The following is a 27296-nucleotide window of genomic DNA, read 5'->3' on the forward strand; positions in this document are numbered from 1 at the left end:
AAGTCAACTCTGTCTCCTGCCCCATGAGGATAGTGTCAAGTTATCGGTGAAGGAAAGAGATTTTGAGCTGTGAAAAAATTATGAGCAGTGAAGATTTGTTTCTTCAAACCCTCTATAATGACTCATATCACTGGCTTAAAGATCTTACTGACTTCTTAAACCTGTTTTTTCACCAACAAGATGATGCTGGAGAAAGTGCCCAATCCAAGTCATGTTCCACACATTATCTGATCTGGAAAAACTGGCTTTGTATTGGCTTTAAATCATGCTGGTCTCTATTTATTAGGGATGCACCGATACCACTTTTCCCACCTCCGAACCGATTTCGATACTCGAATTTTGCGCACGCACACACACACACCACACACATCAGGTGTATAGTGCTTTCTGCTACATCTAGTATCATTTAAATGTAAAAATCAATCATTTAAAATGATTTACAAGTTACATGAAACATTAGTAATTATTTACCATGGCAGTTTTTAGGAAAAAATAAAATAGGTACGTTTGGTCAAAAAAGTATGCTAAATATATTTTCCTTAATTACGCAGAAATGTCACATTAAAAAAGCTTTAGTGTGCAGATGGTTATTTTGGAAATTATGCACTTGACCGGACCTTTTATGCACATCCCGGGTCATAACTGTTAAAACACAAAGAGATTAGATGCATCGTTGCTCAGCACATACTGAATTGCATCCATCCAACAGCTTACTGGGACTTTATAAATCAGATCTTTAAAACAGCCTACAGTTATTGTGTGTGTGCGTGTGTTGAATGACGCATTTCAGCCGTCCGCTTCACCAGTGAATTAACCCAGTTTGCAAGTAAGTTACAGTGTTTCTTTGAATTTAAATATCTCTAAATGTGCGTTTGTTCCTTCACATGAAGCTATTGAGTGTATTAAAAGACTTTGAAAATAGTGCATAAAACGTTTATGGTGCTTTAATAATAATAATTGTCCTTTTAATAGCTTGTCAGTAACAACCATAACGCACAGTATCGAATTGCATCGGTCCTGTAAGTCCGATATCCGATCCAGCAAAAAAGGCCGGATTGGCCCCGATACCGATCCAGAATATCGGACCGGTGCATCCCTAATATTTATATATCTTAATGCTAAATAATTAAGCCTTTCTGTAAAATTTAAAAGCCCTTGGACTTCAAGCCCATGGTCTACTGGTCTGAGGGTCTAGACTCTCTGAAGCAATTTAAGAAAAGTGTCTTTTAATGTATCCGGTGAAATACCAAACTCAGCAGGTGTCTGAAGTCCTTGTGAAGTTCTGAAAATTACAGCAGATCTTGTGATCTCCACATGGTTTCACATTCACACCAGGACTCTTCACACGGAGACCAGTATCCACCCGATGCCGCCACTAATGTTATGACAATAAATCTCCAGGCCAGGTGGTGTCTATAACCTCAACACAAGCTGTGTTTGGTCTTCAAACATCCTTGTCTTGCTTTCTGCTGCAGTGAGCCGATTAAGCATTTGGATTGTTTTTTGTTTTAAAAGCGACATTTGAGCTCTGCACATCTTATATTTGCCTCCAGCAGTAAAACGCTGACTCAGATCTGTTTTCTACTTTACAGTAATCCAACCCTTGCAGGCGGTTTGCCATGGTGTGGCCTTCTGACTGACAGACTGTTGAAGGAAAGCGTTACTGTCTGTTGATGCTTCACTTGCTGTTCTTAAATGAGAACTCATATGTGTGAATGTTATGTAAATTAATATTGGTTAAATTATCTCTAAACACCCTAGTACAAACATAGTAGGCTGGTAATGCTCTAAATGCAATGTTCATGCAATGCAGACATCCAGACGAATCTGCTATCTGTATTAGGCAGTGCTTATGTGGTCACAAACAGTCAGCCATGTGACCACAGACAAGATTGTGAATTCAGATGAGACTGGGACTGATCCAGGTGAGTAATGCTTTAGTCACTTAAACACAACCTGTGTATAGTGTCTCGTAAGGTTAAAAAAATCCCCCTTCATAAAACACTTCTGGAGTTTATTTTAAGCCAACGATTGCTTGCGGTTTTGATCCAAGAAAAGTGTGAAAAGAATTTAGCGCCAATCACTTGACTATGTTGACGCCTGAAAGTGTGAACATTGAATAAATGTAGATGAGATTTACAAGTAGTTCAACAGAGAGCTTGTTTACACCTGGCATTAAAGGAGTAATTTACCCTAAATATTTAATAGTAGGAATAAAAATACAATGGTCAAGTCTTTGGGGACCATTATTGGCTGAACTACTGCTTTAAGATGCATTTTGGTCGATCGGATCACAAGCAGACGACACTCAAGACAGGTTTAAACGGGGTGTAAAACGCTTCGACACATTCATAAGTAGACAAAAACGCACATTCCCACTTCTCTACAGTCAATCACATTCATAAGTAGTCGACCGGATTGCTTTTGTGGTGTAGATGTGCATGAGTCATTCTCACGAAATCCAGATTTAGAAGGTGTCGAGCATCAGAATTTTTAAAAAGCCCTTGAAGCCATTTTTTGGCCATTAAGGTCTGAACTTACTATAGCCATTATTTTAGAATATTTAATAAATATTTCCTATAGAATTATTTACATTTTTTAGATTAGCATTATCAAAAATTATCATTACCGCAACATGATATTATATTAAATATATGCATTTACAAAGTCATGTTTCGGTAATGAGAACTAAAAAGTTGTCAAATTTCAACTTTTATCTGGAGAGAAAAAATATGAACTGCTTACCTGGTAGCCATCTTGTGTGTCACAGTCAATTATGTCCCTTCCAACAATTTTTTTTTTGTTAGTTCCTTGAGTGCTTAAACAATGATTGGAAATTGTTGCGGAGGATGAGAAAATTGGTCTTGGACACATTTATATTCATTATTATTGTCTCTACATTAACCAATGACCACCAAATACCACATGTTTCTTTACTTTAAATGTTTATAGTATAACATGCACTGAAGCTTTTTATCTTCTAGATTTTTAATTATAAATATTTCCGTGTCAAAGAACACAAATCCAGTCATAGACACTTTGCAGTAATGAAAATTTTCCCCTTAAATGTGGAATAAAACAACAAAATTGGTTTGTATGATGTCATTTAAAATTAAGGTGCAATATAGTACATGAAGAGATGTTTGTAACTGTATGCTTCTTATTTTGATAGCATTTACTTTTATTATCAAAATGTTTCATGACACCTCATAAGTCACGAGAATCACCCGCATGTGGTCAAATGTGTTCAAGCAGCCACATAAGACTGCCTACTTTGCATTCAATGATCTAATGTTATGTACTATGACCAATGTTTTTACATCAGACCTGACTTCACACAGTGTACAGCACAATATTTAGGCTTACATTGATAAAACTAAAGCGGCTGCTCTCCGCCTTTTTCATTTTCGTTTCATTTTGCGAGCGAAAATTGTGCAAGCTTATTTCATCAATTGCTTTGAAAAATCAGAGAAAGCTCTTACATATATCTGTATAAAATGATGTGCAACACGTTTACTAACAACACAAGCAGCGGACTCTGACCTTATATTAGTTTGCGTCAATTTAAAAGCGTCATTTTCTCCCGGTCGCGTTTAAACGAAAGCAGAGGGACTCGCCCCCATGAACCACCCCCTCAGTAAAGGGCGATTTATAGTCGTGCGTAAGTTCTACGCCGTAGGCTATCCGTAGCCTGTGCGTAGCTCTGCGTAGCCCAGTGCTTCTCAATTATTTTCTGTCACGCCCCCCCCCCCCCCCCCCCCCCTAGGAAGAGGTAAACATTTCGCGCCCCCCCAACTCACCGCCACGACTGTAAATAGTATAATTTATCTATAAAATTACACATCTGCAAAACATTGTATCGTTATTAACATTGAGAAAACACAAAAGAAAACACAAAAAAAGAAATATCGATCAACTTACAACAAAGAATAACTTAATTAACATTGTTTTTTAGTCTGTAACAGAAAAGACTTAAAATGCATCAATTTGCCGGAAATAAAAAAATCAAACCTTATTTAAAGTATAATATTTTTTGACCATTTGATACTGAAAAATTAAATTAAATATAATCAATAAATAATAATAAAAAATACAACCGGCTTATCAGCGTGATTGGGGTGTAATGTCTTTAAGTGACGGTGCAAAAAATATCACTTCCTGAAAAAGTATTTTCCCCGGGGTCTCGGGCGCCCCCCCTGGTGTCGCTTCGAGCCCCCCCTGGGGGTCCCGCCCCACTATTTGAAAAGCACTGGCGTAGCCTGACGTGCACCTCGCAAAAATGTTAACAGCGCGTCAGATCTACACAGACCGTAAGGGCTGTGATTGGTCCACCAGAACCCCTCCCGTCAGGTAAAAAAAACTGCGTCATAGGTATTTCCGTTTGTTACGGTGAAAACAAAGATGAGCCAAGTTGAGGAGTGATTTAACTCAAACTGCATCAAAAGTCGTTGTCTATTTACTTCCATCATTGCTGGTCTTCTCAAATCATACACAACAAGTTACTGTTTCTTCTTCGTTGGTGGGTTAACTTGCCAAGCTTCTTCTTCTCTGACGGTCGCGCTACTACTGTGGTTACACACGTGGATACTGCCTACCAGCGGTTTGCGCGTGTGTTTGCACGTCGACGCGGAGGACGACGCAAAAGTATAAATGAAAACCGACGCGGAACCTACGCCGTAGGACCTACGCACGACTATAACGAGCCCTTAATGAGGACAGAAGCGTCCACTTTTGATCCGATTGACCAAAATGCATTTTAACACCAGGTGTAAACAAGCTCTGTTAGCACATTGCAAAGGAATCAATTCCCAGGGAACTTACACACACATACACACACACACAAAATCTACATCCTACACAAAATAACATCTGACATTACTCTCCACAGTAAGGCAAACAATTAAAATATAAAATTATGCATTTCTAAGAGTATAAAAGTATCTATACAACTATTTCTGTTTTTCTCTCTGCTTCCTTCAGCTCACTGTCAGGCTCTGAGCAGAATGCATAAATAATCCAGCGCTGTCAGACAGAAGTGCTTGCTTCATGGGCTGAAGTGAGAAAGCTTGGCTGTGTCAGGAGTGAAAGTTGATCTCTCTGACCTTGCTGGAAGACGCACCCATACGCTTACTCAGTTTAAAGCTCAGAGTAAATGAGATGAAACGAGCCTGAATAAACATGGTAAACGACGTAAACACGGTGCGACTCGGCAGATACGGAGATTTGAGATATTAACTGCCCCGCATTTTAAAGTACAGCTGTGTTTGTTTAGGAACGTTTGAGCAAACACACCAAATGGAGCTAAATGGAGAATGGAGAAGTTCACACAAACCCTTTAATTAGCACAACTGACAAAATGTGTCTCCTTCAAATATACCCGTGTCTACCTTTACATCCACAGTAGTTCACACACAAAACCACACACTGAGAGAGCAGTTAAAAACAATGGCTTAATAATACAGTGGGTTTTTTGTGGGGGGAAATTTTAAGAAAATATAGATACATTTGAGTGTTTTTTTATTTGTAATACTCTATTGATAGTCATAAAATGCAATATAGATTTTTTAAACAAAATCATATAAGATGAATGGCTGTTGTTTCATTTGGAGTTTACTTTCTGACCAATAGATAGCATTCTTTTTGTCTCTGAACTGACAGGAAGTACTAGCATAGGGCGCCATCATTTTTTATGCTAAGGTTTGCATATGGTAGGGTGTTCTCAATTACAGATTTCCTAAAATTATATCCTACTATATTCCCCAGATAGAAAGTAGTGCAATATATCGGCCCAGTTTACAGGACTGCAATGTATCACAACATATCAGAGACACTTCAAGGTTATTGTTAGTTTTTCTAAATTTAGTATTTGTTTACTGTATTTTTTGGACTATAAGCCGCGTTTTTTTCATAACTTGGCTGGTGCTGTGTCTTATAGTCAGGTGCACCTTGTAAGTCATCAATTTTGACATTTATGAGGCAAGAGACATCATTACCGTCTACCGCAAGAGTCCGCTATATGCTGCTCCTGTATTTATGTAATTCAATGGATTCAGTGATGCGGAATGACGAGTCTGCGAATTTCACGCTATTTGGCTTGTTCGGTTAATATAGACTATTTAACCTTCCAGATACGTTCTGTATGCTAAGGTTTATCGTTTAAAGGTGACATAGAATGATTGAACGGAGTATTTATCCTTGTTCTGTGATGTGACATGTAGACATTTTTTTTTTGTTTGGGTCTGTAATGCCTTAGAAGCTTCCTAAAAACCTCTCTCAGATAGCTCTATTAGGGTGGTGGATTTTAAACAAGTGGTTTTGCACCTATTTGGCTCCCCCTACTGGCTTAAATTGCAATCTCATTACTAATTGGCTGACTTTGCTGCCACTCAAAAAATGTAGCCAATTATTTTAAAGTGGAGGGGCAGTTAGATGCCTGTGATGTCATAAGCATCAGTTTTTCAGATTGGGCTGTTTTCTGGCTGACATTTCTAAAAAGAGGAATTTCTATGAGACTGAGATGTTTAGCATGTTTGGCACTTTTTGTATGTTTGTGAATGTGGGTAGACTACCATTATTCAACAAAGACAAGGTTAAAATGGTTTTTCATTCTCTGTCCCCTTTAAATAACTAATAATATTACTTTAACGTACAGATATCTATTCAGCCTGCTGTTCTGTCTGCTATTGTTAAGTTAAATAACTTGCCTTTCCAGATTAAACGTCTGTTCTTCGGCTTGGATTTTGTGAAATAATTTTCTAAATAAACGCGACGTATAGTCCACTGCGACTTATATATGTTATTTTGTCTTAATGATGCACTTTTGAATGATGCGGTTTATACCCCGGTGTGGCTTATAGTCCGGAAAATACGGTAAGTAACATTATCATTTTTATTTCATTCTGCCAACTACCAAAAACATTTCTGCCAAGTTGCTGAAATTATTTTTTATTTACATTTATTTACTGAACAACTTAAAGGAAAACACCACAGTTTTTTAATATTTTACTATGTTCTTACCTCAACTTAGACGAATTAATACATACCTTTCTTTTTTTAATGCGTACACTTAATCTTTGTACAGTACGTTGTGAATGTGTTAGCATTTAGCCTAGCCCCATTCATTCATTAGGATCCAAATAGGGATAAATTTAGAAGCCACCAAATACTTCCATGTTTCCCTATTTAAAGACTGTTTATGAGAAGTTACACGAGTAAGTATGGTGGCACAAAACAAAACGTGGCGATTTTTTAAGTGAATAAAAATGAGAACTATATTGTATGGCAGAAGAGCACTTAGTTTGCAGCACTTTGACCTCGGTGCACAGTGACATCATCAACTTCTGACTACTCCCCTTCTCGCACAAAATTCCATCAATATTACTGCGCTCAAGGTCGAAGTGCTTACAGCATCTCATTTTGGGAAATCTTATCCATACACTAAACACTATCAGCTAAAATTGGGAGTCACTTAATTCGTCCCACCCTAACTTCTTGTTTTAGTGGAACTTACATAAAAACATTGACTCCACAAAAAATCTACAGCTTTGATGAATCTCATTCTTACACAACTACAACAACATTGTTTTTCACTTTGCTTGTGTTCACTGCTGATTCTACTAAAGTCATGATAACAGACAGGTGTTAATGTGAAGTGGGGCAAAAATCACAGCAGTGAATTCCACACTCCCGCAGTGATTATAACACACAGTTACTGTTTTCCCCAGGTGTGAAGTAGACCTATTTCTACAGAGCAACATGTGACCCAGCAGAGCTGTTAAAAACATCCATTTACCACAGTTTGGAGCTTTCTGATGAGGAGACCTGTCTCTTTCATGTCAACCGTGAGAGAATTACTGCCCAAGCTGTCTAAAACCATCTAAGAGCAGATGTCCCTAGCCCTTTTCACAGAGACATTACGGAAAATACACGGAAAATGCATTTACATCCAGGATTTGTCCAGGATCATTTGATTTTTGGTTCACCCTCACTGCCAATGATTTGTTGGACTCTGTGTGCGTTCACACAGATACTGTAAAGATCCCGTAAAGACATGTGCCGCTTTTAAAGTCCTGCACTTGGTAGTTTTTTCTCTGCAACGTCTATCATCCGTTATTTCTCTCACCAGAAACCACTGCGTGCATTTTTGTTTATAATAAGACCATAAAGGAGCGCGTGACACGCTATTCTTTTATGCGGCTGAATTATCTCTGCTTAGAACGCGAATAGTGACGAACTCCATAATATCTGCTTCAGTCCAGTTTAAAGACATTTTTCGTTGTGAATGTTAATCTGCATGTAAACCCCTCATTTTGTTTCCATGAAGCGCGCGTTCTCACTGCGGCACGCCCCTTACAGCATTGTTTTTGCGTCTCATTCACACTTTTCAAGTATCTTACGGCAATGTTACTAGGACCTCTGTCCGGGAGCGATCCCAGAACATTTACGGGACGTGTTTGCATTCACACAGAAGCCTGTCTGCCAATTTTATGGGTATTTTTTGGGACCAAAGTGCTATGTAAATGAGGTTCCTGTTTCTCACCAATAAAGGCACCGTTTAGAAGCAAGAAATTAATCAAACCTTCACCTGGTGTCACCAGGCCTATACGCAGACCATTTTTGTTACTGTGGAAGAACATTTAGTGTTGCATAAAGGCTTATGCAAAAAAAGCTTTTCTAATGCAACTACTTGATTTTTGGCAGCTACCAACTGATGCACTATAGCTATATGTATTCAGCCATCCAGTGCATACATTTAATACATTTACAAGTTTTTCAGCATCTGATATTTCACAGAAAATGGCAGGCAATGATGCTTAGTTTCGATAATGTCACAGAGATGCAGTATTTATTTACACTTTTTGGGAAGTCAACCTACAAACAGTTTACTTACAGTTTACATTACACTTTCAGAAAAAGTATTTTACTGACCGATGCTTAATGCAGTGGTGTTAAGTAACTATACAATAATATTTGGGTGATTCTCACGAAATCCAGATTTAGAAGGTGTCCAGCATCAGAATTTTTAAAAAGCCCTTGAAGCCAATTTTTTTGCACATGTAAGATTAAGGTCCGAACTTGCTATAACAATTATTTTTATAGGATTTAAAAAATATTTTCTATAGAATTATTTACCTTTTTTTAGATTATCATTATCAAAAATGATCATTACCGCAACATGATATAGACTGTTTCATCGGACGCACGTGATACACGTCTGGATCCGAACTTTACTTCCAGTTTTATTTTTTTAATGGTATGACTAGTTGCTAAACTGATCTCTTGAACAAAATGCCTCGTCAAAAACAACAAATGTTTTGGTTTCCTAGGTAATCAATGTGTTGTTATTTTTGCTTGTTATATAAATAAACTACGTTTAAAGTACTTTGTTGTATTTATTATTAGCGGAGTTTACCGGAAGTTACGTGCGGACCGCAACAGCCGCTTGTTTATGTTGTTACTGCTGAAACCGTCTATTATATAAAATATATGCATTTACATACTCATGTTTCGGTAATGAGAACTAAAAAGTTGTCTAGGTACTATTACAAACTAAATTTTAACTTTTATCTGGAAAAAAATAAGAACTGCTTACCTGGTAGCCATCTTGACTGTCACAGTCAATTTTGTCCCTTTAAACAGGTGGGGTTTTGTTTTTGGAAATGTTAGTTCCTTGAGGGCTTAATGATTGAAAATTGTGGCGGAGGATGAGAAAATTGGTCTTGTACACATTTATATACCTTTTTATTGTCTCTACATTTAACCAATGATTACCAAATACCACATGTTTCTTTACTTTAAATGTTTATAGTATAACATGCACTGAAGCTTTTTATTTTTTAGATTTTTTAATTATAAATATTTTCATGTCAAAGAACCCAAATCCAGTCATGGACACGTTGCGGTAATGAAAATTTCCCCCTTAATTGGGGAAAAAACAACAAAATTGGTTTGTTTGTATTGTTTGTATAGTACATGAAGAGATGTTTGTAACTGTATGCTTCTTATTTTGATAGCATTTACTTTTTTAACTTGCTACAAGCTGCTAAAAAGTTGTCTGTTATGCAAATACTGAACCTATGCAAATACGACTAAAGTAAAGTTCGAGGTGTGTGGACCAGTAACATGCAAATAAGAGAAAAAAACAGATTTGTTTCATGCTTGGTGAATTGCCAATCAAATAAGTGTACCAGAGCAAAACTACATAAAAGCCGGCAAACAGGAAACAATAACAGTCCCAAGCTCCAGGAACCCCATCAGCATGTATATGGGCGACAAACACACGGAGATAGAGACACAAAAGGGTGTGTCCCGCCACAGCTGTCCCCTGGGGTGTGGGAGACAGCTGTCCTGCCTGAACAGAGCCAGCAGTGTTCCTGGAAACATCCAGATCAGCAGAGCTCGCCCCTGTGTTCTCGGCCGGGCCTCCTCTTGTAGTTGAAACAAACTCAGTGTCTGAATGAGCAGTGTTGTCGAAGCTAAAGCAGGCAGCACAATGGAGAGGCGCCCAAGCTTAGTACCGGCACAGTTCTCTGGTGCAAGCAAATAACTAGAGCCATTCAATCTAGAATCACTCGGAAACACTCCGGAGCTACTTATGTGCTACTCAAGGAATGTGGTCTTTCCCATTGGATCGACTAAAAGAACCTGTCAACGTGGGTTTGAGTCCAATTGTCTTCACAAAGACCAAAACAACACTTAGTAAACACCGCACCCATAGTAAAATCCCACATAACTGTACAAGTACTGTATGTTGTTCAGAAAGACTTTATGGCGCTTCAAAGAACATTTGGACTTTTAATGAGGATAAAACGTTGTAAGATCAGTGAATTTGTTTCCCAAGGCCTCCAATTTTTATTTAAACTAACGCTGGTCCATCAAAACAAGCATGAATAATTTAATTTAATTGAAGAACACACTCAGACTGAACATCCTTAAATACTATAATGCGCTCACATCATTTTCAAATACGATTGTCCCCCCCTCCCCACTCCTCCACTTTATGATCTGTACCAGAGTACGCTTATGTCATTAAAAGATGCAATTGTTTTAAAGAAAACTGCGCAATAGAGTTTATCGTAATTATAAGTTAATGGCTTATTAGATGTGTTTGAAATGTGCTGCGCAGATCGTTTGGCGTATGACAACAAATAAAGAGATTTAAAAGCATATTAGGAGCAGTCTGCTCTCCATCACTCTTGTGCTGCTTTAATGTTAAAGGGACATTCCACTTTTTTGGAAAATATGCTAATTTTCCAGCTCCCCTAGAATTAAACATTTGATTTTTATCGTTTTGAAATCCATTCAGCCAATCTCTGGGTCTGGTGGTACCATTTTTAGCATAGCTTAGCATAATCCATTGAATCTGATTAGACCATTAGCATCGCGCTCAAAAATGACCAAAGAGTTTCGAAATTTGTCCTATTTAAAACTTGACTCCTCTGTAGCCACATCGTGCACCAAGACCGACAGAAAATTAGCAAAAAGTTGCGATTTTCTAGGCAGATATGGCTAGGAACTATACTCTCATTCCGGCGCAATAATCAAGTTTATTACTTTGCTGCTGTAACATGGGACCTGAGACCACCTCTGCAAAGCGTACCAGGGTACGCTCAAGCGTACCGCAACGTGGAACAGTACGGGGCGATCACACTAGCCAAACGAACGGTACTTTGAAGTCAAATGTACTCGGGTACGGAAAGGTTCACATAATGTGAGTACACCCTTATTGATTGCACTGTAGTTTAAATAATGGATAACAGTAAAGTAGTAAAGAGGCTGAGATCACTTACCCAAACCAGAGGTGTAGATGGCCTTAACTGACTTCTTCATCTTGTAAAGAACACTGCGGTCGACATCCAGTGCCTAATCACACAGAGAGAAAACACAGAAATATAGTTAACATGTAGTCTCATCTTCAGATATCAAAGTCTGTTCACCAACCATGTGACATATATAACTGGAAATACTTTTTATCAGTATAGTTACCACTAATCTGACTGGCTAACTACACACAACAAGGGCACATTGTTTTTAATACGTTTGTGCTGTGCCATTAAGTATTTTTATGTTAATCTATTATTGAGGTATAACAATAATAGCAGCAAGCTTTCCCAAGCAGCACCAAAAAAACTGTGATTGGTTGATTTAGATGTCAGTCAGATGCCTCTTCCTGTTGAAGTGGTAAAAAGCACCAGACATTTCTTAAAGACTACATTACATATACAGTATCTCAAATCTTATTTATGATTATCAGTGCTACTGTAACTACACGTATCTATCAAAGACTCAGACTATATATAAATCACACAGTAAGGAAGGACTAAGGCAGGAGTCCTTCACAGTTAGAACAGCTATAAACACAAACTCCCCTCTGTCAAAGCACGTTGATTCCCAAAATGTCCAATAAAATTGACAGTGTGCCTTCTGTGTAAACGCAAACACGTCCCGTATTTGTTTCTGACCTAGTAACATTGACGTGACATTTACAGAACGCGTCCTGTGTGAACAAAAGGCAGAAACGATGCCGTAAGGGGTGTGACACGACGTGTCATCACAATAAGGAGTTATGGTTGACAGAGGGGTTTTAAATGCTGATGTCTGCAAACTGGAAAGAAGCAGAGATATGGGAGTGGATATTAAACCACAAAACTGTATGACACTTGCATTACATGTGAACGGCCCCTACGCTAATAGGAATTTGTTTCTCTTTCCAGGTATTGTTCTCGAATATGAGGACTGAGACTTACAGGCCCAGTTCCTGCTGCTGTGAAGTTCATCACACCACTGACCTACCTGCAACATTATGCCCAGCCAGGGGCGTCGCTAAACCCCTTATACTGGGGCACGTGCCCCAGTGTAAATCTTTTGTGCCCCAGTGTAAATCTCAAGTTTAAATTTTAGCAGTTATCTAGTGTATTCATTTAGAAAGATAATGGCGGCAAAGCGGATCAATATGCAATGTAGTTATGTTTGTTACAATGCAATGTAGTTTTTTTATGCAGTTATGTTAGTCACTAACCCCCTTATGCACTTGTTTGTGATCAAACTAGAAAAAAAATGCACACACAGCACAAGGTTTTTCTAGAGAGAAATTGCGAATGATAAGCAAACTTAAGATGCTTTGGATGAAATGTATGTACGATTGCAAATACAATGTTACGTCACGTGTTTTACAGGATCTTTACGAGATGTGTGAATGAACCAAATATGACGATCCCATACAAATCCCAGACACATTTTCTGTGTATTTTCTGTAATCTGTTCTGAAAAAACTCTTGGGTGTGAGCGTTTTTGTGTATGTGTGCAAAGAGCAGTCCCTGCTGTCCAAGTCTGCAGGTGATTCATTATTCAAAAGCAATCTCCTAAAAATATTCATACACAATCCGTGCTCAGCAGGAGCAAGGGAAGTCTGCAGGCAGGCCCAAGCAGCTTAACGTGCTGTGAGCATTCACAAAAGAGGATTCCCTAAGGAGCACTGCAGGACACATGAACCCAAAGGTACATACAGCAATATGCCAGGTGAGATAAGTATTAGGCATATGCAAGTAATAAAGTCAATATGGCATCAAAACTTAATGTACTTTCCTGGAAAATTGTCACATAATATATATAGTTAAATGTATAGTTCACAAAAAAATAAAAAGCCTATTTGAGTTGCTTTATTCTGTGGAAGACAAAATAAGATGGTAAGCACACAGTTGACGGTAGGGGAGAGCGGGGTAAGTTGTCACACTGTTCATAACTTCAAAACTATTACATCTACATTCAACACTGGACTTTTTTGTATAGATAAAATCTCAAATTGGTTTATTTGTATCACCATAGCTTTTTGTATCAAATTACACGAGAAAATCTAAAGGATACTGAAATATGATAACAATCGAAACTGATAAACAATCGAATACCTGCAGAAAGCTTTAATAAAGGGAACTAATGTATGAATGTGATAGTTCCTCTGCTGAAATCCAATCTTCTACTAAAGCAACTGAGATCAGATCTGGTCACACGATCAGACATGATTTTCCTTTTTATCTCAGCCTCCCGTTCCCTGCCTGTATTCCTGTATCTGTTACACTGGCCCTATTTTTGGCCCCGTTTTCACAAGCAGCCTCAACTGTCACCAAAATGGAAAAGGTAAATCCTGGTTTTATTAAAAGGGCTTTGTACTATTTATTTTTCAAACATTTCTTCTGCGTGCTTCTATCCCTGACGTCTGGCCGTGTTTTATTTTGCTGTATTGGGTTTCAGAGCACCAAGCAGAACTGATGATGCTTTTACATATGTTGAGGAGGCGGCAAGTGAATCACCCAAACCAAGACGTCTGACAAAGCAAAACGAGAGCTTACTGAGAAAACAGTCAAGTTATTAATATACTGAAATAATGCAAAAAGAATGGAAAGAAATTTCACACAAATACCACATTGTTTGGTAAAACTATTAACGCTTTAGCAGACACAGCTGAAGTCGCGGCCTGCAAAATGAAATCTTGCAGCCAAATATTGTTTTATACTTTTTTGTAGTTTATATAGCCTAATATGCTAGAAAAAGCTGGTCTTTACCTAGCAAACTAGGGCTTAACTGGTCACCAAGCTTTCCTGGTCTGATCAACCAGACCAGGCTTAAAGACCAGCTTAAGAGTCTTTAGTTTTTGTTTATCGGATTTATAAAAGACGGATCAGCTGTACCGTTTCTTTCCGAATAAACCCGAGCTTCTGGAGACTTACCATAGATGGAGCGAGTCCCGAGCAAGCAACACCCACAAAACATTATCCTACTATCTCTGGATAAATTGTGATTCACTACATGTTCATGTTGTTTACATTATATGCAGTTACATGCCGATTTCCAACAAACCAAAGACATTTGGTGCAGTTTTACCTAACGCCTGCAACTCCTAACCTGGTTGGGACCGCCCAATTTCAACGAAATCCAGCCTTAAACAAACATACACACACAACTTTGCTGCTACCCTGGATAAACAAACTATATTTTTTGTTTCCATAATGCTGGGTTATTCGGGAAGCTAAACAACAAGCCTAAACTTTCCCTTACAAACAACAACACAGTTCTTCGGCGACGTTGATTTTCTGTGAGCTCTTGGTTGGGTTGATGTGTACAATATAAGTGCCCATATAAGGACTTCAACTGTACTTCCTGCAAGGAAATTGACCATAAAAAACAAAGCAAGATTGTTACGTATGAATCTTTCATGTTTAAAAAAACTCTCAAAATTGTATGAACCCTGGCTAAGTGCATTCGGCACAAAAATACTCTATCATACATCTAACACTTTGTCTGTGTTTAGTATAGATGGTTTCATCGGACGCACGTGATACACGTCTGGATCCGAACTTTACTTCCGATTCGTTTTTTAATGGTCTGACTAGTTGCTAAACTGATCTCTTGAACAAATGCCTCATCGAAAATAACAAATGTTTTGGTTTCCTATGTAATCTATGTGTTGTTGTCTTTTGCTTGTTATATAAATAAACTACGTTTAAAGTACTTTGTGGTTATTTATTTTTAGCGGAGTTTACCGGAAGTTACGTGCGGACCGCGACAACCGCTTGTTTATGTTGTTACTGCTAAAACCATGTATAAGTGGTCTTCAACATGGTGCCAAATCACATTCTATTAATAGCCTCAATTTTATTATTTATACATTACTTGGCTGTCAAATTTACACGTTGATAACGCACAATTTCTGACCCTAGACTTAGCACCTTGTTGGATAAATTGAGACGCAGTAAAAATTTAGAAAATTTAATTTCGAAAAAAATTAGTCATCAAACGTCTAAAATCATCTTTTTTTGTACGTTTTCTGAGAGGTGTACCATCCTAAATGATTAATCTGATACAAATGATGTGTGTCAATCCACTTGTGTGTCTGAGACTTTGGTTTCGATTTTAAAACATGCAAGAATTAGAAAATAAAGTGCAGGACTTGCTTGATGTTAAAATACTTATTTAGAGACTCGAAAACGATCTTCCTCGCGCAGACTAACACATCTGCATGCACACCGGCGCACGACCCTGATATATGCACATATAGACAGAATAACAGTTTTAAAAATATCTGTTTTGTCAAACATTCACGCAGATATAATCTGTTATGTCTTATGTCTGTTATGTCTGATGTGTCACATTATATTAGATCCTGATGTGTCACATTATATTAGATCCTTGCGTTACAGTAGATCTTAAAACTGTCTGTCTCAATGTCAATCAAACAATAAAAGAAAGAAAAAAGTTAACATAAATTTATATTGTTTTTGACTTTGTGTTTGAAGGTATGGGTATATAATTTAAGGTAAATATAAAACAGATAAAATGTGCGATTAAGTTGCGATTAATTAATGACAATCAAGCGATTAATCTAGATTAAATTATTTAATCGATTGACAGCCTTATTAATTACATATTTTTTATATTAGCTTGACTTCTTCCATGTATGTTAACATTATAAACAAAGATAAAACATATCAACAAGTAAAATAAAATGAAATCAAGTAGAAAAATAAAAGTATTAAGTCAATTATATCAAAAAGTAGCCCTCCAGTAAAAAAACATTAATTTCACATTATTTTAGCACAAAAGCCAGCCTTATGCAGCTGGTTGCCAGTAACTTACTGTAGAAGATAAAGACTGAAAATGTTTCATGTTCATTTAACTTTGAACAAACTGTTGCCAGTATATAACATAAATGTAAAATCTACAGTAAGTTACTGGCAGCTAGTATTAACTACGAACCCCAAAGACCGGTTAAACAGTAAACCATGTTACTTAATTTGTCATAAAACTCTATATATCTTTTCTAAAACTTGAGTTGGCCACAAAGACGGCATCAAAGCTTTTATGAAGCCTCATAAGTGACTAATTTAGACTCTACCCATACAGTTTAGATCTGTAGGTCAATTTCCCCTTTTACATGTCTAGACTTCAAATGTCTAGCTGTATAAACTACGAGTTTCCCTTTCATGTTGCGAAATAGATGCATTAGAGTGATGGGCATTAAAATCTGACAGTCTGATCGAGTAGCTCTCTGTTATCTGAAACCGCCATAAGACTCCATTTATCTTCATCTCTGCAGGCCCTGTACTGCTTTACTTTTAGAGAGGGTAAATAATCTCATTTTATTGGTCTGTGTAAGTGAGGCACTCAACAACATAACCCACACGTAAAGACGAACTTGATATATCCACTTCTGTGAATGCCTGTAAAACATCTGGTTCATTACAGAAGGCAAGTACTGTATGAGTATCACATAGAGCCCTTGAAGGGGTGGTAAACCGGGGTCCATTTAAAAATGTGTGCATTCTTAAAAAACATTTTATTTTTCACATGTTACCTTTATTCAACATCGCTGTTTCCATTGTACTAAAAATGGCCAGATAAGTTCCTGGTTCTATTAAATACGCTCAGAAAACACTGCCCCAGTGTGTTGCGAGTCGCTAACCACCTACCACACGTTGTCCGGAAACATCACACCTCTTTCCATTACGGGAAAGAGGTGCTTCAGTGTATTGTAAACAATGTCATCAATATTACCTTTTCAACTTGAGCCTGAATCAGAACCAGGAAATATTTGTGAAGAGGATCCAGCAGAACATGTGCATTACAGACTGCGGATATACAGTGATCACTGTTGACTGTATGGCACCGTTAGTTTTGTCTTTTTAGAACGAGTGCAGCCAAATATCTGGCGCCAGAACTATGAGCCAATACTAAAACATTTACTACATTGGCCGCACAAAACACAGAACCATGTTAAGCGTGCCTGTAGCTATAGGAACATGTGAGAAAACCACATAAAAGCTCTAATAAAAGATAATTGATCACACAAACGCCAACAAACACCAACTTTCAATGTTCGCTGATGGGATTTAAAATAAGTTTGTAGGTGTTTGTCCAATAAGTATGAATTAGCATTATCGATTCTTAAGATCTTGAATCGATTATCATTGTTCGATTTGATCCGATCTGATCCGATCTTCGAGATTTAGATAAGTGTTTTTTGAAAAAAGCCTGAAATGGTGCCAGATAGGGGTGCGCGGAATGACCAAAAATCTATTCCACGGAATAAGTCATTTTATTTCACTTTATTTCACGGTAACAGTATATTTCATGGTATAGATGTTTTTAAGTTTATATTGTTTTTGGATTATAAAAATGTGCAGTTATTTGCCACTCACTGTAGCTTTTAACTGCTCACCACAGTTTTAAAATATGGACAAGTTTCTAGGTGTTTGTCCAATAAGTATGAATTAGCATTTAGCTAACTGGCTAACGAACCCAAACAGTGTCGCCATTTGTTTACGACATAAAAAGCAGCCCAACATGGCCTCACCCCCTTTGTTGTGTGTTTCCAGAAGCAGGGTTTGTGTACATTTTAGGGTTCATGATGTCACTATGGCAGAAATATTCGGACTGGCACATTCACACTTTAATAACACCAAAAAACTTGATCGCTTCATGAGCCAAAAGCCATAAACTTTTAAATGCAAAAATGGTATGCAAGTACAAAAAAGACGAGGACCTGGCAAGACTGTCGAGCAGCCTCACAAATGCGTACAATACACAACGACACAACAGAGGTTTATTGCTAAACATAATGCTGTTAAATTATTTTCATCAAAGCTGTGAGTGATAAGCACGTGAGACGGCAGACCGTTGCTATGGTTATCTCCGTGTCAATCATCACATTTTCACATTTAAATGCGGTTGTCACTCCTGAAAGTTTGCAGTGTGTATGAGACCCCAATGTGTGGAACTCCAGCTAAACAGTCACTTATTTTGCATCGCCCGCCACAAGCTATTTGTCTGCAACACGACAAGAGGTCATAACGGAGAAATAATTTCGTTCATTTGTAAGGACATGAGAGACCGATCAGTGTTGTGGGTGGAGCAGGCTTCAGGGAGTTTTGTCAAGCAATGTAACCGAGGTACCATATCACTTTGATATCTCTTGATTTACTTGTTTTGTGTATGTAATATACGTTGTCAAATATGTTTAAACCTAAATAGACTACCTAAAGAAGTAGTTATGTCTCTTTATATTAATTGTCCTGTTATTGACGTAATGCGTCGTTAAACGTCGTTAACGTCGTTAAAAAATGGGCAACCAGATATTCGAATAGTTCGAATATTCGTGGTTTTTTTAGGGAGAATATTCGAACGTCATTTTTGAGCAATTTTGACAGCCCTAGATGTCACTAACTCAGAAAGAAGCTTACTGTAATTTAACCTTTGGAAAGTGATTTTTGAGAAAATATCTACCTTCGGATTGAACTTTGAGCGTTGTAACCTCGCAGATGTTGTTAATGCTCAAACAGCAACATTACACACCAACAAAAGTTATAAGCTAAAATCATAATTAAGGACCCCTTTAAACTTCTTGTACTGTTTGTTAGCACTAACAAGTGTGTGAAGCAAAATTCATCACTCAGTTTGTATAAGGTATTTGCATAAAGTTTCATTTTAAGCTTTATTTGACTGCAGAATGCAGGGCGCAAAGGTGCAAAATGGGACAATGACCAAAATGGTCTGCTTTATTTGAAACTCAACTCGAATTAAAACCACTTGGTAAAAGTCTGTGAAACCATGACCTGCATGTGGGTTTGATTTCCGTTACCCATGCTCCCTCTTTTGTTTTACTGCTAATAAAAGGTGTATGAATGATAATAGCATAACTGCATCAACCCAATATACTTTTTGGTAAGACCATCCATACATGAAATAAAGGATAAAATGCTGCCAACACTAAAAATATATGTATTCATGTGTCTTTAACAATAGGACTTTGTGCAGCCAAGATTCATAATCGAGCTGTTATGACAGCACAGTAGCATTTACATGCCTCAACATTTATCTTCATCAGTCTTAATTCAAGTCCTTGTAGAATTAAATGGGGTCCTTGAACAAATGCAGAAGCCAGAACTTACCAGGCTAAGTGCTCATCAAACTTAATCCATCAATGTTAAAAAAGTAATGAAGGGAGCCACATCAAATGAGATGTGTTTATCTCTGTCAGTATTTAGCCTGTTTTTTATTATGTACTTGAAATACATTCTGACAGGCTCCTGTGTGCTAGCTTTTGGGCTGTTTAATAAGCATGCAGAAGCAGACAGAATGTTAAGTCACTGTTTCTGACTTATGAATGACTTAATGAATTACACACCTGCCACATACTCACGCTTGGCTGAGAAAATGCCTCACTCAATTTCAAGGTCTTCTGTAAAAGCTATAAATTTAGGATAATGGACAAGTTCCCTGCTGAAAAAACCAGCATACCTGTACCAGCAAGGCCAACATATGTTGTGTTTTGGTGCTGGTTTGATAGTGAACACCAGCTAAACCAGCATCAAACCAGCATCAAACCAGCACCAAACCAGCACCAAACCAGCACCAAACCAGCATTAGCACCAGCATCCCATGCTGGTCATACCAGCATATGTTGTGTTTTGGTGCTGGTATGCTGGTGACCACCAGCTAAACCAGCATAGACCAGCATAATTCCCATGCTGGTCCATGCTGTTTTTTTCAGCAGGGTTAACTCTCAAAGTTACAAAACTACATACAAACAGGGTGTGTGCACTATGCAGTGTAGTGAATCTGGAGCCATTCAATTGGGTATATGCTAATTTTACCCAAAAATGCTAGGTTTGCTTACACTATCAAAAAAAAAATGGTTGTCACTAGTTGTCACTGGGACGGTACCCTTTCAAAACATATTTGCACCTAAGAAGTACCTCTGAGTTACATATTGGTATCAAATGTATACATAACTTTATCTAAATGGTGCATATTAGGAGGACCTTTAGAGTGATTCCCAAAAAGACAGCTTAGGACTATTTCTTGATCATTTTTCATGGCAGTGTATTAAATACCGGCCGGGTCAATTGAAATTTGATGTCACAGCTTTTAACCTGCTTTTGAGTCTAGAATGCAAACTAGCCTGAATGATACAGCATTTTCCTATTACCATATGACCACAATTACATTTACATATCAAAGCCTATTAGGTATTGAATAACTTGACCCACCCTGATAAACGGTGCTCCTGCAACTCAACTGTTAAGAGCATGGTGCTAGCATTCCCAAGGTCTCAAATTGCTAACCAATAAACCCTGTTAAATTGGATCACAGTGCCAAATATACAAGATATTTTAAAAAAAGTTTACACCAAACTGACTCCAATGTCCCCAACTGTCTCACGTAATGTGCTGAATCTGCCGAAAATGCACCAGTTGGGACTGACTCGTGCCAAATAGGGGTGAGACGGATCACAATACTCAGGGAGCTACACTGCGACCAAAATGGTCGCATATGCGACCTTTTGAACTGCCGTTGTGACCCTAATTTTTAATGGGTCGCAAATGTGCTACCTAATGTTTTAGACAATATGCTATGATTTACTATGAGCATTTATTAAAACATAAATGTGGATTTTAAGAATACGTTTTATAACGTGCTCTGAGCCATCAACACGTTGGCTTCATTTTGCGTGAAAGCACGTCGTGTCTCTCCCCATCAGTGTGCGTTTGCGTGCTCAGCTGTTTCTCAATGAATTGGGTGCGACGCGACGCAAGCGCAGTGTCTTCCATGTTTCTGAACTTGAGCAGAGGTCTTTCTTCACTGAGGACGCGGGACCCGTATGGTTCCAGGTTTATATTTTAAATGGTCTGTCGGGTCCGGTTAGGTCCTAGTTTAATTACTTTGGGTCCCAAGTCTGATTAATATTGAGTTTATAACCCGAGTCGATCGGAAAACGGCCATGAGCGCTACCGCGCTAAAGCTCGAGTGAAGTTTCAGCGTGCCTTCGGTTTCTATGGCGATGGTTCTTGTTACGACCACGCGCTGCGTTTTCTTTCTCACATGTTTTTAATAATCTTATTATTAATAAACCATATATTTTCTAAAACCATATCCATATTAAGTTTGCACAGATTGTAGCAAAAAAGCAGTGCTAATGTCAAGCCAATTGCACTAAACGAGCAAAGCAATGTAAAGTCTGTCACCGGGACAGCAAGTAGATTTGAAAATAAAATAAGTGGAATAATATTATTGAAATAATAAGTGGATTAAGCTTTTTAAATCGGCAAGAGAGAAATAGAAAGATAGAGCAGAAGCAGTAAAAGTGCCTATTTAATAGAAATTATTACCATTATAACATCAGTCATAACATCAGTCACATTTATAATCTATAGACCTGCACTGTCTATTAATATACTATACATAGTATTGTATTATATTGAGTTTGATAAAAGGGGTCTAATTGCTTCATATATCAGTGCAAAAACAGTAAGTGTTTTCGTGGTGCTTTGACAAACAGTGTCAGCTTTGTTAATGGCAAAGAAAGTTTGGAGTGTTTAGATTAATGAAATATAATGTGAAATTAATATTAATTTTCAATAAATCAAAGTATTGTGTTGTGTCACACACTATTAGTTCTTCGTCATATGTATAGTAGACCATTATTTGTCAGTGGGTAATGATTGCCCTTTTTACCGGTTACCACCACCAAGTAAATTTCAGATCTGTGGGAAACACTGACTGCAACGTTTAAGAAAACAAGGTGGCATGTGGTTTAAAAGATGGCAAGTAAAATAAAAAGCATATCTGTATGCAATACAGTGTCATTATTGTTCATTATTAACCAGAGCGCCTTAATATAACTTGAAAAAAATATGTGCGACCAAATCATATTTTGCGCCAGTAACTGAAAAAGTTGGTAGCGCAAGTGCCACCAGTGGAAAAGGTTAGTGTAGTTCCCTGATACTGTTTTTGAGACACGGATCTGATCATTTTTCGGATCAGCAAAAATCTAATAAGAACAAATAAAGAAATTACAAACATTTATAAAAAAGAACAAAGTTGATCATTAAGTAATGTCTAAAATTAGCATTATGTAATTGAATCAAATTAATAATAACACTGTCTTTATAATATGAATTAAATATAATTATAATTTTTTAGAGCTACCGAAGTGATTTTCTCTTTGTTTTGGGTTGTTTGATTAACAATAATGACCAGACTTAAATAGGTTAATTGAGGTTACTGTCTCTTTAAGATAAGCACAGACTGGTTTCTGCCTAATCGATACATAAACTTAAGACATAAACAAATGTTTTTATTAGAAAAAGAATACTGTGGAAATCATTTTGTTTGCATGTGCCCTGTCAAGAACAGAAAGATTTTACGCTCGATTGCTTTTTGAAACGCGTCTCCCCATGTATGCACTTTGAGTGCACTTAAATGCTCGCACACACACACACACACACACACACAGACGGAGGGTGAATTCCAAACGGCTCAGCATGAACAGCTCCACATAAAAACGTTACGCTGTTTTTCATTGCTCTATTCATCAAAAATGTATTTAAATCGACTACAGTATGAGACACACCACTCTCTCTATAGTCTACACATCAAGAGTTCTGATCTTCAAAGGGCATAGAGATGATCACGTCTGACTGGAGCTGGACCAGGCACGTTCAACCCCATATGCGTCTGTGCGTACAGAAAGCTGCTCACTTCAGCTTGAATGTTAACATTTGCAAGCCTTTAAAACACGTGCAACTAATAAACGTTCCCCATTTAAATTTGCGCATTAATCCGCCATTCGCATGCGAGCCGAACCGTGGGTTGTGATCCGTATAGATTGCAGATCAACTGCGATATGTCACACCACTAGTGCCAATGGTGCAGAACACACCACAAAGACTATACGGATTGTTGGCTTGGTGCATCCCGGATATTAAAAGGTCAAATAGCAAAAAGACCCAGTTTAAATCCCAGGGTCTAATACTTATATTAAGTGACCTTTAAAATTTAAATGCTAGAGAAGCTCTTATATTTTTGCCATTTTAATGCCGTTTAATTCCTTACCCAAAAGTGTCACATCGTTATAACCAACATCACTCAGGTGATAATGGGAGATGCAGCATCTGCCACAAAGATGACACATTCCTTGTACTTGGCATTATTATGCTGTTCTGGCACTGGCGTTCTGAACAGCTTCACGCTGCACACTAGCATCTTTCATTCGCTTTATTTCCACATTGCCAAAACATTACAAAACCGAAGGTTTGATGACTATCCCAGCACAGTAAAATAGGGACCTTCAAGTCAATATGACGTCAGGCACCATCTGTCCTGCTTGAATCTGGACAGCAGCATGTCTGAAGGTGCCAGGCCATGGCTGGGGTGACTGTGTCACTCTATATTCCCCATGTTGGTGGAGAAAGAGCCAGGTTTCAGAGCTGCTCGGGCATAAGTGACCCTAATTTATGGGTCACCAGGGAAGAGCCGCACAAGGGGGAAAACTTTCTCCTGACAGATGCTACCGTGTGACAATGGAGCAGATCAAAACCTTAGTGCAATGCATTGTTGCTTCAATAACAATCACTCTTTTTTTACACTAGGTAGTAATATCTTTAAAATTAAATGAATCACAAGACAGTTGCAAAACCTAGTAAATAGAGAGTTGGCTTGTAACCCGAAGGTTGCTGGTTTGAGTCTCACAACCGTTAGATAGCAACTGTTGGGGCTGTGATGGTTGTTATAACCAATGCACCATCGCGGTGGTGCAGCGCACTCACATACACACTCTTAAGGGCTCATTATAGTTTTCGGTAGGTCCTACGGCGTTTTCATTTATATTTTTGCAACGTCATCCACATCGACGTGCAAACACAAATGCAGACCAATGGTAGGCAGTATTTACGGGTGTTACCACAGTAGCAGCGCAACTGTCAATGAATAAGCAGCTTAGCAAGTTTAACCCACGCGAAGAAGAAACAGCAACTTCTTGTGTATGTTTTGGGATGACCAGTAGTGATGGAAGTTAATAAACAGCGACTAATTTAGTAGTTTGCGTTAAATCACTCCTAAATGTGGTCCATCTTTGTTCTTCATCGCAACGAAAATAAGAGGTGTTGTATTGGACCAATCACAGTGCTTGCGGTCCACGTAGAACTGACCCGCTGTTAAAAATTTGGCGAGTTGCACGTCAGGCTACGCAGAGGCTACGGATAACCTATGGCGTAGACCTTATGCACGACTATAAATTGGACTTTAACCACCACAGTGATTTGGTCCATTACTATTGCTTAGGGGTGGAACGGTACATGTATTAGTTTCAAAACGAATCGGTACGGGGGTCATGGTTCGGTGCATGAATTTAAACGAAGAATACACGGTATGAAAGTAAAAAAAACTTGCGTGCAAAATAATTAATGTAATGCGGAACTACTGTTAGATACGCGGGTTCTTTATGGACAGCTAATCTGTTGCCCCGCTTTAGCTCTGATTGGCGCCGATGCAGCCGAGCTCCGCCTATGTATGCGCTCTATCAGAGCCCGTCTACATTCTGGCACTCTGCAGTTTTTTGTCACGTCGACGCCGGTCCAGTCAGTTAGTGAGCAGCGATAGCGAGGATGGCAAGTGGTGTTCCACAAGAGTTAGACGCTCCGCCAGCCTCTTTAAGATCGCAAGTTTGGCAAAACTTCAGTTTTCCAGTCAGTTACAATAGTACAGGCGAGAGAGTGGTGGAAAAGACAAGGACTGTGCGTCAACGTTGTTCAGCAGTTGTTAGGTATGTGAGTGGAAATACATCTAATCGGTCTCACGCATTCACCTTGACACACACGCATTTCAGTCAGTTCACACGCCACACTTTGTATTTCTCATGCTGAGAAGTAGGAGATAAATTGTCCTGCTAATATACAATTAATGGATGAGGCGCAGTTCTGTCGAGTTCAGCTGCTTTTTTAAAGTGTGCTCAACTTTACGCAGCGCCATCAGCGTCAGAGTACCGCGAGAAATCTTGCGGAGGAGGCTGATTTCAAATCGCTCTCGCGTTACTCTGACGTCATCCACTTGTCGTTTCTTGCAGCGCCTCGTGAAGTCGTACACACCTATTAATTCATTTTACAAGCCTATTTTTTTGTTCTTTAGTACATTAATATGAAATAAGGCCAAAATGTAATTTTAAAATGTATTTAGGTAACACTTGTAATACATTTGAACCCATATTTGTATGAAAGATGAGTACAAGATTACTTAAAGTGGTATACATTTTTGAAATACGAGATAGTATGTTAAATGCATTTCAGTTCACATTCATGACATCTCTAAATAACACTGATAAGGACACCTTTGTTTATTAAGATTATCTTAAGTACTAAAAAAAATGTCTTCTTCATTTTTGTTTTGCTTTTCCCTCCATTGTACCGAAAGTGAATCGAACCGTGGCCCCTGAACCGAGGCACGAACCGAACCGGGACTTCTGTGTACCGTTCCACCCCTACTATTGCTGTGTTAAAAATACTGCCCCCGTCACAGCCTTAGCAACTGTGGTGTACTTAACCTTAACCCCAACAGCCATGACTTATCATAGATGCTTAAAATTGCTTTATGGTTAGATGATGTTTAATTCTTAAATTTCAAAGTTTGCCAATACAGCAAAACAAAGGTTTTAAACAGCACAGACATTGAAAAGTCTTCGACAAAAGGTTTTAACAAAACCAAACAGATCATTTTCTCTTACAATAGCTTATAAGAGAATTTATAAAACTGTCATGTTCGGTTGAAAACCATACACACCAAAATAACATGTGTGTAGGCCCTGCTCACCAACATCTGAGAAACAGCCTGACCACAACCGGCCATTAGCTCAGGAACAGCTGACCGCTGCAAGCCTCGAATCTGCCATCTGACCCTAGTTAAGCCAGGGATTAAAACAAAGATTTAAAACATTTCCCCTAAATTGAATAAGGTTTTAAATCTTAAAGCTTTTGTAAATTAGGCTGAATCCAAGACATCCATATATCCAAAAGACACTGTATTATTAAAAGACATTGCAATTCAGTATTTTTAAGTAAACAACTTTCACTACATGTACATCACTACAATACTTATGCAATTAAAAGACTTGCAATGATTTCAGTAAACAAGTTATGGGAATTTTTGAAGTGCTAAACCAAAAATAGCCAAAGGGAAAAAAGCTGTAGTTTAGTGTACAGCTATTCATAAACACAGTTCTGCCCAGCTGCTGAACTACTATTGCATTCGCACATATTTGATGCTGGTATGTCAATCGTAAGCCACACCCCTCCCCCTCCATTCCCACCTACCCAAAGCAAGAAAACAAAAGCGACTGTTGGGCGCAACACATTTCTAATTTATCATTTTACTTCCTCTCACTGCATGCCTTCTAACGCAACCCAGATGCGAGTGCCGCCCACTTTGAAGTGCAAATGAGAAATCAAGAGAGCGTCGTCTGCGGAGCACGTGTC

The 27296-nt window shown here is 38.2% G+C and overlaps 1 protein-coding gene across 2 annotated transcripts in view; it reads right to left on the reverse strand.

Moving 5' to 3' along the window:
* The window catches only part of LOC129417324 (arf-GAP with SH3 domain, ANK repeat and PH domain-containing protein 2), a 106339-nt gene that overhangs the window by 59392 nt on the left and 19651 nt on the right, over positions 1-27296 (reverse strand). For both annotated transcript variants that reach the window (XM_073869631.1, XM_073869630.1), the window contains exon 2: positions 11790-11862. In XM_073869631.1, coding sequence (XP_073725732.1) covers positions 11790-11862 — 73 coding nt within the window. The remainder of the gene's footprint in view (positions 1-11789; positions 11863-27296) is intronic.

The sequence above is a fragment of the Misgurnus anguillicaudatus genome, chromosome 7 (assembly GCF_027580225.2).
Source record: "Misgurnus anguillicaudatus chromosome 7, ASM2758022v2, whole genome shotgun sequence".
NCBI lineage: Eukaryota > Metazoa > Chordata > Actinopteri > Cypriniformes > Cobitidae > Misgurnus > Misgurnus anguillicaudatus.